At 38.4% G+C, this 17,272-nt stretch overlaps 1 protein-coding gene across 12 annotated transcripts in view; it reads right to left on the bottom strand.

Moving 5' to 3' along the window:
• Positions 1-17,272, bottom strand: part of KIF16B (kinesin family member 16B) — a 135,038-nt gene that overhangs the window by 110,598 nt on the left and 7,168 nt on the right. For 11 of the 12 annotated variants that reach the window (XR_003535865.1, XR_003535866.1, XM_027693312.1 and 8 more), the window contains exons 2-4: positions 8,729-8,798; positions 7,616-7,729; positions 3,338-3,454 (exon numbers count right to left, since the gene is read on the bottom strand). Coding sequence is in view for 10 of the 12 variants with exons in the window: in XM_027693312.1 (XP_027549113.1) it covers positions 3,338-3,454; positions 7,616-7,729; positions 8,729-8,798 (301 nt within the window). In the remaining 2 variants the exon portion in view is untranslated. Of the gene's footprint in view, positions 1-3,337; positions 3,455-7,615; positions 7,730-8,728; positions 8,799-15,431; positions 15,497-17,272 lie in introns of those variants that run through there. The other variant, XM_027693311.1, reaches the window with a different exon arrangement.

The following is a 17,272-nucleotide window of genomic DNA, read 5'->3' as shown; positions in this document are numbered from 1 at the left end:
TAGATGGATGGCCACACAGGGCTAACGACCTCCATCAGGCCAGGAGACCGGGATTTGAACCCGTGGTCGCAGCAGTGAAAGTCCTGCACGCTAACCACTAGGCCACCAGGGGTCTCAGTTTTAATTAAAGCTTAAGGAAAAATACATGAAAGATCTATCACAAAGTTTTAGGCAAATCTTAAGTGCCTGACATAGTTTAGCAACTGCTTAAAATATGAAGTACTAGCTCTAATTGAGTAACTTCAACCATAGCAATATAGTGATGAGAAAGGAAGAACATACAGTTCCCAGAATATTGTATCAGTAAAAGGTACAACTTATAGAATGTACACTCTTTATTAGAAACTACATTTAAATATTTTCTCCATTTTCACCTCCTACATCTCCAAGGCAGGATCAACTACATCTTAAACTTTTTTTCTTTCTGAGCTACAGAGTTTCCAGACACGGAAATCGGGAGAACCAAAATAGGTAATTCACTCCAGAGTTGAATTTTCTCATTAAAAGCCTGTTCTCCTGTGCTACCTAACCAGAAAATTCTTACTGCAGTTTAAATATACTGGTTTTTACCCATCTACCTTGACAATAGGGAACAAACTATTCCCTTCCTTTCTGCAGCAGCCTTTCATGTCTTGGGAGACTTGTATTCCCTCATAGTCTTCCCTTCTCTGCATACACAAGTCTGACTTTCCTGATAGATCATATTTTATAGATCTCTGTTCATTTCAGCATCTCTGCTCAAGAGATATGTAGACCAGTTAGAATAACTCTTGAAGTGATTACTGCACATAGCATTGCAGGAGAAGCCTCGCAGCACCGAGAACAGCAGATATTGAAAGCAAAATGAGAATAGAACCCAGACTTTTTAAAGAGAAGCAGGGAAAAAAGAATATTTATTTCCAATTCAAGTTTTCTTATAGCACTGTAGTCTCTCTGACAGGGCCATCAATTTTCAAGCATTTAACTTGCCAGCTGACTATATTTTATATGCACTCTGTACAAAGCCAGATTAAAGTATTTATGTATCATGGCAAGAAGATTAGACCTTTATTATTGAATAATGTCAAACAAACTTCAGCACCTATTCATTTGCAAAATGTCTTGATGATTACAGTCATTACATATAGTGAGGTAGTCTCATAAAAATGTCACTTTTATAAATTTCTGAAATAGAAATCCACATCTAGGTCATAACATCTTTTCTGGTTACAAAAGTCTATTCTGCTTATGATATTGAAGTTAAATATAAAGCTACTTATTTTGTGGCAACTGAAAGAAAAAGATTTACAGCTAATTTACACTCCTAAGCTGGAGGAGGTGCAAAGTGCCCAATCTTACTACATTTCAGAAGAGTGATCTATCTAAGGAAGGACAAGTGGCAATATTCCCCTTTTCATTTCCACCGGGAGAAGATACAATATATTTCTTCTCCCAAGGACTAAAGAATGAAACCTGCAGAGGCTGCCTGGCAAATAGGCTTCATCAGTCAGCCTTTTTAAACTGCTCCACTCCCAACAGTTTAGTGCGTTCTCTCTCTCCTTGGACAGTCATGGAGGCATTTGCAAGAAACCACTCCCATCCTTTACTCATAAACTGCCAAATACTCCTCCTATCACACCTTCCTCTTCCAGAGTCTTCACTGCAGTGCTCAACAGGGCTTAATCCTTAAAATTAAATTTACTGTATCATCTCATAAGGTGTGCTGGACTACTCTCGTCCCCAGTTTCTGTTCCTCACCTGAAAGCCTTCTCTAAACAGGGGTCAAGGACTTATTTTAGTCTTCTGTCTCTTCAAAAGAGGTCTAAAAAGCACATCTCTTTGGAAAGAGCTGGTCCTTGATGTTCCCAAAAAATCAGTATCTTTTTTTTTGTCTTGATCTGGACATAGAAAATCAGCAGTAACATTTGAAATTTTGGGGTTTGTTACTGAACAAAAATTATCGGGTTTTGTCCAAAATAACGAGCATTACTTAAAAAGACTTCTTCCAACTGTAATATCTTCCTATAAAAGAAAGAGCTTCTAAAGACTCTGATTACTACTAGAAGGTGTGATACATGGGGGTCAGTAGCACACAGACAGCAGAATTAATAATTCCATAAAAACAAGCTCCTGCAATAACATAATGTTAATTCATGGCTACAGAATAAAAAAATACACCTGTTCAGTTGATGTGGGGCAAGCAGTGGATATTGTCTACCTGGAATTCTCCAAAACTTTTGACATGGCTTCCCATGGCCTGTTCCTAAAGGAATTGATGCATTATGATCTAGACAAGGGGTCTGTGTGGTGGGTGGGAACTGGCTGACAGGCTGCACCCAGAGGGTGGTGAGAAACAGCTCCTTCTCTAACTGGCAACCTGTCTCGAGTGGGATCCCTTAGGGACCAATTTTGGGCCTGACATATCTTCTTAAATAACCTGTATGATGGGTTCAAGTGTATCCTGACAAAGTTTGACAAGGACACCAAACTGAATGGGGAAGTTGACACTTCAGAAGGGAGACCCACCCTGCAGGAAGACCTGGATAGGCTGGAATAGTGGGCTAACAAGAATCTTATGAAGTTCAACAAAGACAAATGTAAGGTCTTGCACCTGGGAAAACATAATCCAAGATCTATTGGCTGGGAAGCAGCTCTGTGGAGAGGGACCCGGGGGGCCTTGTGAACAGGAAGTACAATATGAGTGAATAGTGTGGCAAAGAAAGCAAAGAAACCCATGCTGAGTTGCATCAACAAGGGCAGAGATAAAGAAGTCGTTATCCCACTCTACTCACCACTTGTCAGGCCACAACTGAATACTGTGTTCAGCTTTGGTCTCTGTCATACAAAACAGACGTGGACAGGCTGCAGAGGGTGCAGAGAAGGGCCACAAGGATGACCGAAGGACTGGGAAGCTGCCATGTGAGGAAAGGCTGAGAGAGCTAGTTTGTTGAGCCTTGAGAAGAAAAGGCTCAGGGAAGACCTTATAACCATGTTCCAGTATTTAAAGCGTGGTTACAAAGAAGATGGAAACTCCCCATTTACAAGGAGTCACATGCAAAAGACCAGTGGTAATGGATACAAGTTACTCTTGGGAAGAATATGATTGAACATGAGAACAATCAGCAATTGAAATAATCACAGAATCACAGAATATGCCAAGTTGGAAGGGACCCATAAAGATCGTAATCTCCCCAGAGGAGTGGTGGATTCCCCCCCCATTAGACATTTGTAAGGTTTGGCTGGACAGGGTAATGGGCCATCTTATCTCAACTGTGCTTTTGCCAAGACAGGTTGGACCAGATGATCCTTGAGGGCCCTTCAACCTGGTATTCTAAGATTCTAGGAAAATACAACATACCGCATTTCCCATCATGGTGTAGGACTTCCCAGATCCAGTCTGTCCATAAGCAAAAACACAGGCATTATAACCTTCAAAGGCTGATTTAAGCACATCCATACCAAGATTTTTGAAAACCTAAAAACAAATAAAGTTTTTTAAGTCAACAAAAGGTTGGGAGAAAAAAAATTGTTATTAGTCCAGCGTGACAAATCTTTGCCAATACTACAATACAATGGCAAACCCCAGTGATATTTACTATAGGAGAGGAAATTAATACTTCAAAGAAAATATTAAGTCTTACTACCAGATCTACTTTACAGCGTTTAGTTTTTACTTCTTTTTCTGTCAGAGATCTACTTGCATTCCAAAGAACAAAAAAATGCTTTTTGTATAGCTCCAATTTCTTTCAGCAATCTCAGCTACTTCATTCACTTTCCCTTATTGTTAATACCTACTCACATTTTGTATCTTTGCCAGCTCTCCATGTTCTGCAATTATGCAGTCCCTTCTCAAAAGGAAACATTTCAGTGATCCTGCCAGTTTCTTGTTTGTCTTTTTGGAGGACTTTGGTTGGTTGGTTTTGGTTTTTTGCTCTAACCAAGTATAAGAATATGGCCTTCCTTGTATTTCCTCCCTAACTGGCTTTTACATACCAGTACTTTTTAGGTTGGCAAACATGGAAACTCACTTTCTCTTTCATCAGCTAATCCCTTCTCTTTTGCCCTCAACATGTAAAAACTAGTAAAAATCCCTCTTCCACATCTCATAATATGGGACTCTGTTCTCACCTAATAGATTCAGCTCTCACCAGGTGCCTTCACCACCTTCCTCTGCAATACTGGCTCCAATATCCCTTACAGATTCCTGACCTTTCATTATCATTACCCCTCCTTTTGAACCATACCCCTCTCTGGTCTGCTGAGCAAGGAGCAATACTTGGTGCAGCATTTCTCTCACAATACAAGTCTGTGTCTGCCGACCTAGACATGATTTTCAAGAATCTCATAGATGCTTTACATAGTTCGGCTACTCATCTGCACTATGTGTGGTTTAAATTAGCCAAGGAGAACAAGCCATTATTAATAGGGAATTCCACACACACAGTATAATCACGCTGGCTCTCCCTGGAAAGAGTGCTGGGTAATTTCCTTAATCACTAATCCTCAGTTGCAAACATGCCTTTGGAATATTTCACTTGACCTTCCCTTGAGCAAAGGAGTTCAAATGCTGCAACCAGTTACACTTCTCAAAGAGAAAGAGTGTAAAGATCAGCCAAAGCTCCTTTATGCTTTCCCCTTTTTTTCACTATACCCAAGTTGTTACCTCACCATTTGGACCAAGCTTTTATGCACTACTGTTTTGACTGAATTTTCCCTTTCAAAAACCTGTGTATACCTTGCAAAGTGATTTGAGGCAGTACACAGGATAGTTACAGTCGATATTGTCCAAACACAAAGGCTTAACACACAAAAGACAGCGTTGAGATGAGACACTGGTTTGTCATAAAAGGGCAGTGAACGTCAAAATTCTATTTCTTTCTCTGTCAGGAACACAAAATAAGAAGCTTGATGGTAAATTGCCATCCCCATTTTAATTTTTGAATATGAAGGCACATTTTCCATCTACAAGGCACACTAATGGGGTATGTGGTATTAGACAGATTTTCATTTATTTTTCTGCCTTTCAAATGGAAAAGTCCAACAATCATGAACAAAGGGCACCAGGCAATTGCACTACCAACAACCAAGATCAATTTTATTCCATGGCAAGATGAATGTGAATGAAAGATGCCCTTCTCCTATGCCATTGGTGCAGTAAACTGGAAATTCTGCAGCAACTCGATAAGAGCTTAACTACAAAGTCTTTCAATTAAATATGAAATTAATAACACAAGCAAAACAATAGCTTGTGTAGCATTTGTTTAGGAACTGGACTTCTATGGTTTAAAAACTTTTATTTTCAATGTGCTGCACACATTGTAATTAAAGCAGTACTTGAACAACAATATTTATGTGGCTGCAAGAGAAGTTCACACACTTGCCAGTAAGGATGAAAGAGGTGGTCCAGGGTCGTGGGACACACTAACAGCAGCATATTGAACATGGACATCTAAGCCATGTTTAAGATTTATTGTTATCATCCTATCACTACTAATCAGCTTTAAAGAAATCATGGCTCAAGCCTGCTGCAGTCATCCCTATATGGGCATTATAATTCATTTTTTTTCTATAGACTCCAGACTCAGACAAGTTATAATGGTCTTTCCTTAACCTGACCCCTTCTGAAACAGAGGCAAAATGGCACCAAAAGGAAAAACTTTGATAAGGGAAACTTAATTTATCACTTATATGTGGAAATTGGACATCCACACAGGATACAACTCGGATATCTATTTGTATGCATTCAATTTTCCTTTGCTGTTTTAACAAGAATTAACTCCATTGTTTCACAGATTCTGGAAATAACTTGCGTTGTAACAGTAAGAGCCAAACAACACAATGACTCTCTTCCCGGGCTTCCTCTAATGAGGTCTTGTTTAACATAGTTTTCTAGAAATATCTACAGGGAGGTAAAGAAACAGCTACCTAGAGGATCCAAGAATTAAATATCCATAAATCTAAGCCACAATTGCTGGTTAAGAAGAATTTCTGCCACTACTTTTACAATACATATTGCAGATTTTTGCAAATATGCATTGATATATGATTAACACTATTTTTATGGAGATGTGCTCCTCCATATCAGAAAGAGTTGAGAATATGCTGATCAGCTACCACTGAGAATTATGCGCATTTTCATGAAACTAAATAATATTAAGCTGAGAACCTCATCAATTTCTATGAGCAAACTTAAGGCAAATATTTGTTGTGTCTGTAGAACCACAAATAAAATCTCAAGCTTCAGGTAGAATCAAGGCAGAAAAATACAAGATCAAAGCTGTTTTAATTAGAATCAATAAATACCTCTCTGCATGCTGAACTTAATGCATTTGCTAAAGTTCTAGCAAAGCCATATGGTCTGAAATGGCTGCTTAAAAACATTCACTAGAAACTTGGATTCCAATCATTGAATGCAAATACATTATTACTTCAATTTGCCACAGTGCTGAAGTAATCAGGATATTCTAAATCAAGGCCCAAATAAAGGTATACTTCTTGATATTTCAGAAAATATAGAAAAAACATGTGTTACTTAAAAGAACATCATCAAGAAATAACAATCCAAAAAGTTTAAGAATATACATGAATGAATGTTTGAATGAAACCAACTAGTAGTTGGTGAAATAAGAAAGAAGCTTTCAGAAAATAAGAGGACATACCACTATAAGTGATGGTTGATAGAGAAATTTCACGTATAAATTCCCTATCAATTATAGTCATGATATACATAATGGCAAAGCTTGTCATTCTCCTAAATATTTAAAAATGGCTTCAACTTATTGTTTCTGATGACTAGTTTTAAATGTGAGGCTTTTTAGGATTAGCCATTACAGTATCCCTGATTTCAGGGGTTACAGAACAGATGAAGTATATACCAACAAGGTAGGTACCCAGCTGGCTTACAGGATATTCAGCAAACCCTTGCATTATTTTAAGGGGAAAGAAATATTCTCACTTGAAGCTTACAGCACCAAAACCCGAAAGAGAAGACAGCCATCACAAACCACTTGAATTTCATTTAACAAATTTATTAGGGAATGTCAAACAACAGAAAGGTTCAATGTTCACATGAAATGAGAGGTCAGGGAGGGTCTGTCTGTTCATCTGAATAATTCCTATAGCTCTGAGTCTGATTTTCTGTTCTGATTATGCAGGAAGAAAGACAGTTTTGTCCTTTCCCGAGCTGAATACTCAAGGGAGGAGAAAAAAAAATCTCCTTCAATGTGTACCAAGACTTTTGGACAAAAAGAAAAAACCACTTCAATCAGATAAGAAGAATGTTTCTGTCTAAGTGAATTAAAGATATATGCTTGTTTCTCAAAAGTGATTTTTTTTCTAAAAAGCTTTTCAAAACCAAATTCAGTGCTCCAAGATGTTTTCTAACTTGACCTTACAAGACAAATCAGATGAGAACTTGAAAGAAGGCATTTAGTCTGCTGTATTAGAAAACACGGCACTTACATTGTTAGATAAGTTTAAAAAAAAAAAAAGAAAACAAAGCGAACTTCAAACTCTCAGGTACCTAAGGAATTTCTAAATTACACAAGAAGCACTTTTAATGGAAAGAAGTTTCATGGAATGATTTCAAGCCAAAGGGAAGGGAAAAAGATCAATTATTAACATTCAGAAATCCTACCATTTCTTGACAAACAAAGCTGGGACTTTTACTGTCTGCTGAGAAATAGGAAAAATCATAGGTAAATGTCTTCGTTCTTTCTCGTCCTGTGTCTCCGGTAGCACCCTCTGGTACCTATTAAAAAAAGAAAAAAGAGCTGGTACAATACAGGCTGATGAAGTAATTAAAAACATTTGATAATAAATAATCAGAATGCAAATTTAACATGAGGCGATACACATTTAGAAATTTATGATGACAGGTTAGACTATTATTCCAACAGCACTGATATAATTAGCAACAGATATGCCCTTCAGCAAGAAGGATAGTCAAGTCACAAAACAGTACAGTAGGAATAATTTGTGGTTTAGCTTTCTGCTCCAACCACCACAGTACATTTTTGTCACAATACTCAAATTCAGTTAAATCAATCCCGTATATGACATTATTATAATCAGGGATTATCCTACATATATAATTTATAGGAGCCAGAGAGACCTTTGCACTGTGAACAGCACTTCACAGTGGAGTCATAATTAAAATGGTGTTACACACCTGCAGCTCAAGACATGACAGCTGGCATTACACTTCTGCAATATTCACTGTGATCCAAATCAGTCTGAACAAACTACACACTGAAACTCGTACACAGTGAAATTTCTTTTCAGGTATTTGTCACTGGAAACTATCTTGCAAAAACCAATTTGCTGTGTGACTTCTCTCACTGAGAGTATATTGTTAAAATATACCATCAAAATGTTAGAGCAAGTGATGGGTACTTTGGGTTTGGCTCATTTCCACAGGAATTCCAGAAGACTTTTTCTACGTGAAGCAAAGGCTTAATAACTATCAGGCACATACCTCTTCTATTGTTGGCTTTCATCTTCCAGATCAGTAATGACCAGAGTGATAAACCTTTGAAAAACTGATGAGATACAGACTGTAGAGTGGTTTTCAAACAACCACAGTGCAGCAAGTTAACAGTGTAACCTGTTTCCCCTAAAGATTGTTTTAACACTGTATTTTAAAACCTAAGAGCTGTTCTCCACAGTGCAGTAAGCACCACTGCTTTGTCCAGTCATATTTTGGCAGCTACTCAGTTAAAACTTCCTTTTTCAAATTATGTTTACTCACCTTTAAGTTTGTGATTGTTGTTTTATTTTTTTCCATCGAAATAATAAACTTTGCATTGAGGTCTTTCTCCCTGAAAAAATAAAATACAAAAAAAAGACTTGAGTATGTTAAATAAAACACCACAGTCATATTTCCACCCATGAGGTTGCTTGCCACTGTCACTTATCAAATGAATTCATTTTTTATTGCATTTTTTAATTGCTGTGACCAATGTTTACTTATTCCTATAGCATATATTTCAAGTATTTGGGCTTGCCTCCAAGTACCTCCATTTAGAAACAGAGTAGAAGCTTGGGGAAACCTGCTTCAGAAATTGAACTCTCCAAGTCAATTAAGTAGTTTGTTCTTAATTTGAGGTACCCTGATCCAAAGCCCAGTGAAGTCAATTAGGTGGCTCTAAGGAAGGGTAAAACAGAACACTACAAGATAAGCCCCAGTCTCTCACCACCATTCCAGCAGCAGCAGTTCCCACTTTCCCATACAGCCTAGGGAAGAGGGACTAAATGTTTAAAACCACAAAAGTCTAGTATTTTAAAACTCTCTTACAAATAAGGTACCAAACATATTTTTTGAGCTGTGATGCATCATGGCAGCGCAGAGGAGAAGCTCTGCTACCAACAGAGTGTTGGTAGCAGGTTTGTTGCTTCAAAGAGCACAAGGACTCCATGAAGAAAAAAATCCAGTTCTGCAGCAGCCTTTTCATGCACTTGAATGTATTTCACATCATCTGTTTCTGACAGTTTTCAAAGCTATCACAAAAAATTGTGAGCTCAGTGTCAAAAACCAGCACGTTCCAACCTGCTTTCTGGAGATCGGATTTCATCATCCCTACTCATAAGAGCAATACAGGCTGCTCCTGGATGACAACCGTGAGCAAAACACCTCCCGTGCTAATAAAAACATGCACATGGAAGAAAGAGCCAGAAGAGGAAGATACACAGCACACAAAACCTCACTCCCCAAATGCCAACAGACACATCTGTTCCAAAAACATCTGCCAAGTCACCTGACAAACTGTTGTGCCTCACTGGAGCAGAGGAAAGCACCAAAAAAATAAAAGCATTTTATTTATCAAAAAACTATAAAAAAAATAAAGCAATAAAGTGCTGCTTTACCGTATCACACAATATCTCAACAACTACTAGATATTCACTTGCACCAGCCCAAATTGCAAAAAAAAAACTTCTTCCCACTAACAGGAGACCTAAGTTCAGGATTTTAGCGTGACATTTCCTTCCTCATGGTGCACTGGATCACCCAATTCTGTGTTCCTCCAGTTGACACTGCAGCCATTCTCTGTTCATGGTAAATTTTTTCAATAGTAAATAAAAGCAAAGCCCATTTTAAAATCTAAATTAATGAATAAAGATTAGGCAAATAAAAGCGCTTCATTAAATATCAACACATTAAATTATTTTCTAAGCTAATAAAAGATATAATTGTAATAATTATAGCATTAATTATAAAACTGAATTTAGATCTACCAGAGAAAAATTTGAGGCATGCCTTGTGATTATTAGATCTACATTTAAGATACTGAAATACCAAAATACAGCAACAGATAATAAATAGGGAAATGGAGAAGTTTCCAATGGTGGGTTTTTTGTAGGAAACAGATTTTGGCATTGCAGTAATGCAGCCTGTGAATGGCGGCCATTCATCCTGCTTCTTCCAGAGTCTTTGCCTGTCTGTAGGTATTTGTTCAGCAGAAATGTAATAAGTAATGTGCTCAATTAAATTGTCAATTTTACTATGAAAATCTGTTTCAAATATAAACTGTAACCTGCTTCCTCTAGGAAGCTTAAAAGGACTCTAGGCAGGAAGAAGTTTGGCCAGAATTCTTGCTTTTTAATCTTGATTTCTTCATGCTTGAGGTGTGCAAAGTATGTCAGTGCTTTCTTTCCCGGACGAAGCCAGCTCTCCATATTACTCATCTAAAGCTACTCAATAATGGAAGGCTGATACAAAATGTTTCATGTCCAACACCCACATGTGAACTACACAAAATTCTGAGAAGTCTACAGTAATTAATTTTGTGATAACACTGATAATATTAATAAACATTATTAAAGAATAAGGATTTCAAAGCAAAAAAAAAAAAAGGCCTTGTAAAGCACTAGCCAATAATACAGTTCACAAACAGAATTTTGCATTTTTGTAGGAGAAGGGATAGGGAGAGGACAATCTAATACAGGAATTCTATGATCAGAATCAATAAGCCAACCAGAGAGAAGATAAAAAATTAACAGGAAACAAATGCTAAAGCGTCATTTTAATATGAGACAGCTGAGTATAACTTATTGTACACATAAAAGAGTTTGAGAGCATCCCATAAAAAACAATTGTTTGCGTGATGCCAGTTATTTCCAGGCACTCATTTAATGCAGCTCAGAGGGGCCAAATCGCTTTCAAAAAGTTTTGATTACAAGTTCCACCTTAATTAAAGGTTCAGGCTGTAAACAGCTGTATTGCAATGTTGGGTAACCTTCTGAGAACCTTCAGTGCTGGGAGAACCCTCCAGCACCAGCTGCTCCTCCAGCATCCACAGGGACCATCAGCCCTACCTCATCCAGCATCCACAGGGACCACCAGCCCTACCTCATCCAGAGACCAGCCCCAGCCAATAAGCCAAATCTCTGCCCCTGCAAATTCTAGCCTTATCACAAAGCAACATAAAGGGTCCAGCTGACAAAGATAGTTCACAATTAATGCTTTGATGATTTAAGAAATCCTCCCCCCCAAGCCCAATCTGCTCACACAGCAGCACTGAGAGCTGGCCTCCTGGCTCTTCTCCCTGCTGTTTCACACACCATGTGGAGTTCCAGAATCACAAGGGAAGGAAACCTATAACCCGTGATCCCATGGCCCTTAACCAAATGACAAAGTGATCATGCAGGCAAGTTTCTTGGCACAGACACCAGGAAATGTACCAGTCCAGTGCTGTTATTAACTCCACTATTGCTCAATTCAGCTACTCATCCAGCAATTCATTGCAAGATGGAAAGAGGAAAGGTGAAAAAACAGAGAAAAAAAAAACAGAAAAACCACGTCAGATTATACTGACACTTTAATATAAAACAATGCCAATGTTAGGATCAAGATAAGATTAAAAGAACTAGTATCCTTGTCTTGTAACTGACTTGCTAAATGGCTTACTTGGGCCAAGTTTTAATAATTTCCTCACATGAGGCACATGGGTTGCGAAGAACTGCTTCAAACTGAAGATGATCCAGCAGCTGTACCGGCTCCATGGAAAAAGCTCTAACAGAGATACCTCTATGTCAAGTTTCTTTCTCTCCTTCCCTTATATTCCCTGCTTATTTTGAGGAAAGACAAGAGCAGTTTTTGGATCTCCGTGGGCATCTAACTGAAATCATACCACAGACAGCCAAATATTAGCAGTATCTCCAGATTTCAAAGCAACTTTCAATGACCCTTGTCCATTAAGTCACTTACCCACCCCAAGACTTTTTGAAGATACTACCATAGAGAGAAGGGAGAAAAGCATGAAAAACCACTGTGACCTCAAATATAAATTAACAAGGGAAGCTTTACAGAAAGCTCTATTACTGACATGCAAAATCTGTTTGGTCTTTTTCCAAGTTCATCTTTAAGTTCCTTCCTTTAAGGTCCTTCAATGGAAAGTTCAGTTATTTAAACAGTGGGTTTTTTTATGAATCCTTTCAGGATTATTCAGACACTAGAGCATTTATGATAGCTAAACCATTAAATATTCATGATATTATGATTTCTATTAAATTGACACTATGGGAATCAGTTGTGATTACCTGTCAGACTCTGAGAACAGAAAGAACAAGATGTGTTTCATCTGGGGTGTGGGAGGGGAAAACCAAAAAGGACCAGGCAGAAAGTGCCAGTTTTCCCAAATATTGTTTCAAAAGATCACTTCAGTAAACCTCCAAGGCTGCACAGCCAAGGTCACTGACACTACCTGAGCTGCCTGCAGAGCACCTCTGTGTCAAAACAGAAAGAGGGTCTGTAAAATACACTCTTGGAAATTCACTTAACTGTAGACATTTAATGAAAAATCTACTGGAAGAGGATTATATTGAAGCAGATGTGTGATTTCGTTTCTCAACCACCCTAAAACATAGTCTGAGTGTTCATAAAAGCAACTCATGCTCAAAGGCTTTTCTTTTCAGCAAAGTGCCTCCTACTTCTTACATTCACATTTTAGACACAATGTTAGATATTTCCTGTTCTATCACTCTGCTTGCTCACTACCCAGGTGTACTTCTGGGGTCACAAAGCAAAAGAATGAAGGTTGGTTAATGACCAGGAGAATTCAAGGTAAATTTATCTGAAAAACAAGCACAAAGTGTGGTACAGAAAAAACCCTGCATTTTCTAGTAGCTGAATAACATAGTAACTGTATATTTGCCCTCATGTCCCACTGAATTACACAGACCAAGAGCACTCTCCTTTGCCTGAGTAACACTCTTAAGAGGGGAACATCAATACAACTGTACAATTTAAAAGGTCAAGTAAAAACCCTCCTATACAAGAAATTTTGTTACTTTCTGTAACTACAGGAAAAGTAATATTGTTGCAATATGAAGTATCACACAATTTCTCTTTCCCATCCAGTGGTTTTTGTTCAGTTTTGGGGGGGTTTTTAAACTTCTTCTATGCTTACTAAATTATTTTGTAAAAAGTACATTTTCAAAGAATGTGTTTCCATATCTAAATGCAGTTAAAAACATAAATCTGGTGGTCTGCAAATAAAATATCTTCAACATTCTTTATGTTAATTTTTTCCATAACCATCAGTAACAAGTAGTTTCAATGTAATGTTGGCTGAGATTAAAACCAGAACAAGTCAAGGAATCTAATCTAATCCCAAAATTCTGGGAATCCACTGTGGTTTGAGTTACTGGTATAAAACTCACAGTGGTCTCCATGGGAGGGCAATAGCCCAGCATATCTTGAGCTCAAAGTGACCCTACAGAGCTGACTGATATGGCTACAAGCCCATAATTAAATGGCTGAAGCCACCTTTACACCAATGCAGTGTAGAACTTGACATTGTAAAACTACACATTGTACCCACAACAAGTGCAATCACATGTCCTTCGGTCTCAGTTTGAGGGGAATCCTAGATGGATCCAGTGATGGCTGATAAGGGCTACAGCCCTCAGTCAAGAGGGCTCTGCAGTCTCTTTGACAGCTGCCTGTTGCCTCTGACAGCACATCTTCATTATCTTCCAGACCTCTCCCAAGCTGTCAAATCCGTCTGACATGGGCCAACAGCCTCAAAAGCTCAGGATGAGCCAGGGCTGGCTGACAGATGGGCTATGCCAGCTCTCTGGTTTCACCTCACTTGCAGCCAGACAAGAAGAGAGCAGATGAAACTCCCGGGGACTGAAGTTAAAAGAAACCGCTTCTATGGATCAGATTGTGTTTGTGTCTCATTAAGAGACAAACTGTGCACCTATTTGTTACTTTAAAAGAGAATTTTGTCATAAAGCACGTTTTATGTGGGCATAAGGTTTTCTGTGATCAAGGGAATCTTAATCATTTGCTACTGCAAATTTATTATGATACCCACATTCCCTTCTGTGATGCCAGTTTAAAAAAAAAAATTGGCAAATTTTGCAAATAATTAAAAGAGAGAGTTCTGCTAGTCCCAGGATTTTCTCCACAGTGCAGCTCAAACCAGAACAATAAATCCAATGACAGAGAATGCAGACACAGGGGAAATCTTGTACATCTTATGAAACAGAAATAATCCCTAAGTTCATATACCAGTACACACATATTAGTTCTTGTATGAAGGACAGTCTAGATTCAATGACTTTTGCCATAAGAATAAATTTTACCAACAACACTGGAAGCCAGTAGTTTAATCTACAGCAGTAAGGCTCTCCCAGAAAATGAACATACAGGTGTCCTTGTTCTGTCTTCTGTCAAATGATATCCAACTTCTTTGGGAAAACTACGCATACTCACTGTAACAAATACAGATTGGTGACTATATTAAATCATGTACCTGACCTGCTTTTAAAATTTGTATTTTTAATAATATTACAGATAGTTTCTCCTCCCAATAACTCAGATCATGTCAGGTGGGTAGCCCCATAAGAAATTTTTAAATCATCAGCAACAGCTAACTTAAAGTTACTGTATCCACACATGCCATGGTCACTGATCTCCTAATAACCTGGAAAAGATTTCATGTTCAATTTGCAGACTACCTTGACAGTGACTTTCCTGCTTTGCCTGCCTACTGACCAGGCTCAGCAATGGTCTTACCAGCAGGAACTAGTCCTGCATAAATGAAGTTTAAGCAGCCACACATGAACCCCCTTCTTACACATTTGTGATGCTACCCTTTAAGAAAATGTAGCAAAAGCCCATCTTCGGCAGAAGTGTCATAAAACATAACCTCAGACACAACCAAGTTGATATGAACGACACCCTGGAACTGTGTTGTAACTATTATAACACTATGAAGTTTATCCTGCATTTCAGTCCACATGATATTTTGTTCTTAATATGTTGTTTCTTCCAATTTGTTCTTTTATCCCTGCTACTCTAAGTTATAAAGACAGTATTGACTTAACCTCTTGTGTACAGCAAAGCATGATTCAAAGAAACCACATTGTCTCCCTTCAGTGCCCTTCTCTTTTGGGGCAGGAAGTCCTCAATTTAGAAATTCATGAAAAAAAAAATTGTGCCTGACCTCATGGATATTTTAGATCCTCAAATAATCCATAAGGCTGTGCATATGTCGTTCTTTTCCTCTACTGAGACACACAGAAGCAATCTGGAATGAAAAGTGACTTCAGTTATCTGAAGTACAAATATCTCTCAAATGTATAAGCATACAGAAAAATGACGGGTGTACTTCAAGCTTCTGCATCTCACTATTGCTTTGTATTCACAATATAAACTCTTTGGAGAAGAATCTTCATAAAGGCAATATTTGAAGTGTCTGACTCTTCAACAATAAGAACTTCAGCCCATCAGCAATTAAGATGCCAAGTGCCATGTACATGCTCTTTCTGTTAGATACCTCTGAAAAGCCCTCTCTCAGTAAATAACCCTGCCTTTGTACTCACAGCTACTGCAAAATAGAGGACTTTGCTCTTCAATTCAGTCAGCTGTTCTTACCAACAATACCTGCCTTTCAGACACTAAGACTTCTAAGAGTCTTCAAGTCCAAGAGCTCAGTCAGGTTAAAACAGCTGAGTGCTAATCCCATTTATTTCAAAACTGGTCTTAATTTCAAATAAACAAAGCCTGAGAAACAAACCGACTCACCTTTCTCTTGCTTCACTGCATCAGGAAAGCTACAATTCAGAGACACTCATTACTTCTGTTGGTTTCAGGGAGCATGGTTTGAATGTATTTTACTGTTCATCATTTCAGTGATCTAACATGCGTAGGTAACCTGGCAACGTGTCTGATAATACTGACATAAGTTAACTGGGAAATGCTATTCTAAAACTACAGGTTTAAGTTCAAAATGCTTAAGACCATAAAGTTTTGGGGATTACAAACTGCAAATGAGGCCAGGTTAATTGCATTGCCCCATATGTGTCCACACTGCCACTGCGCTCTGGCCCTGCTGGCACTGAAAGGTCTTTGTTCTTCAGCGCCAGGGAGGGGGACAGATGAAACAAGGTAGTGATTGTGACAAATTCCACTGCCTCGAAAAATTTTTGAAGCATTTGCATTAAAGTACTGAAAAGGCCAGAAAAATAAGCACATGTAAGCAGAGGCTGTATGTGGGCTTCCTAACCTCCGATGGTTTATGCAAGATTAACTCTTCGGTTCATAGGAACCCAGTATTTGGCTGGAACTCCTTGGAGCTACTTCTGCAGCAAGTCTGCTCCAGTTTTGCTGCTCACCAACACAAGGATAAAGCTCTGCACTTGGAACTATCTAATCCATCTTCCTTGATACATGAAAAGAGTAAGATCCCATTGTAAAGACTGCATTTATTCTCTCTCCTGCGTACAAAGCTGTGCAAAAACCACTGCAGAGGGGGTTGGTGGTAGAATGCCAAGCACAGGAGCTGCTTAGAAGCTAGCCAGGTCTAGCCTCACCTTCCCATTCAAGCAAGATCATTTCCTGTAATGACTTTCTTGAAAGCAATTATCTCTACCCAACTGCCCAGGCTTTCACTCCTCTCAGGAGACTCTTCCACAACCTGCACTATCTCATTAGCAGTAATTCCTTAGATGCTGTTTAAGCTGATCCATTTTTAGGTTCATTCCATTACTCTTGAGATATTATGAAGGAGCCATAACTAAATATTTAATTCCTCTTTTCAACATTTAAGCCCTGCAAATATTTCTAGATTTGCATCTCCTAATCTATTCCAGTAGTCATAACACAGAGTACACATGTAGCTCGATACTCTTTGAATCAATGACTCCCATCATTTTTGTTGATCTTTTCCCACATGATTCAGATAATGAGGTTTCAGAAACAGAATTTTATGAGATATTGACTCAGGGACTTGTTGGGGGAAGCATCAACCATAGCTTCAGTGGTTCCGCAATGTATTTGCAAACA

The sequence above is a fragment of the Neopelma chrysocephalum genome, unplaced genomic scaffold, assembly GCF_003984885.1.
Source record: "Neopelma chrysocephalum unplaced genomic scaffold, ASM398488v2 Primary Assembly neopelma1_91, whole genome shotgun sequence".
Classification (NCBI taxonomy): Eukaryota; Metazoa; Chordata; class Aves; order Passeriformes; family Pipridae; genus Neopelma; species Neopelma chrysocephalum.
Note: the sequence above shows the minus strand (reverse complement) of the source record. Positions and strands in the feature narration are given on the sequence as shown.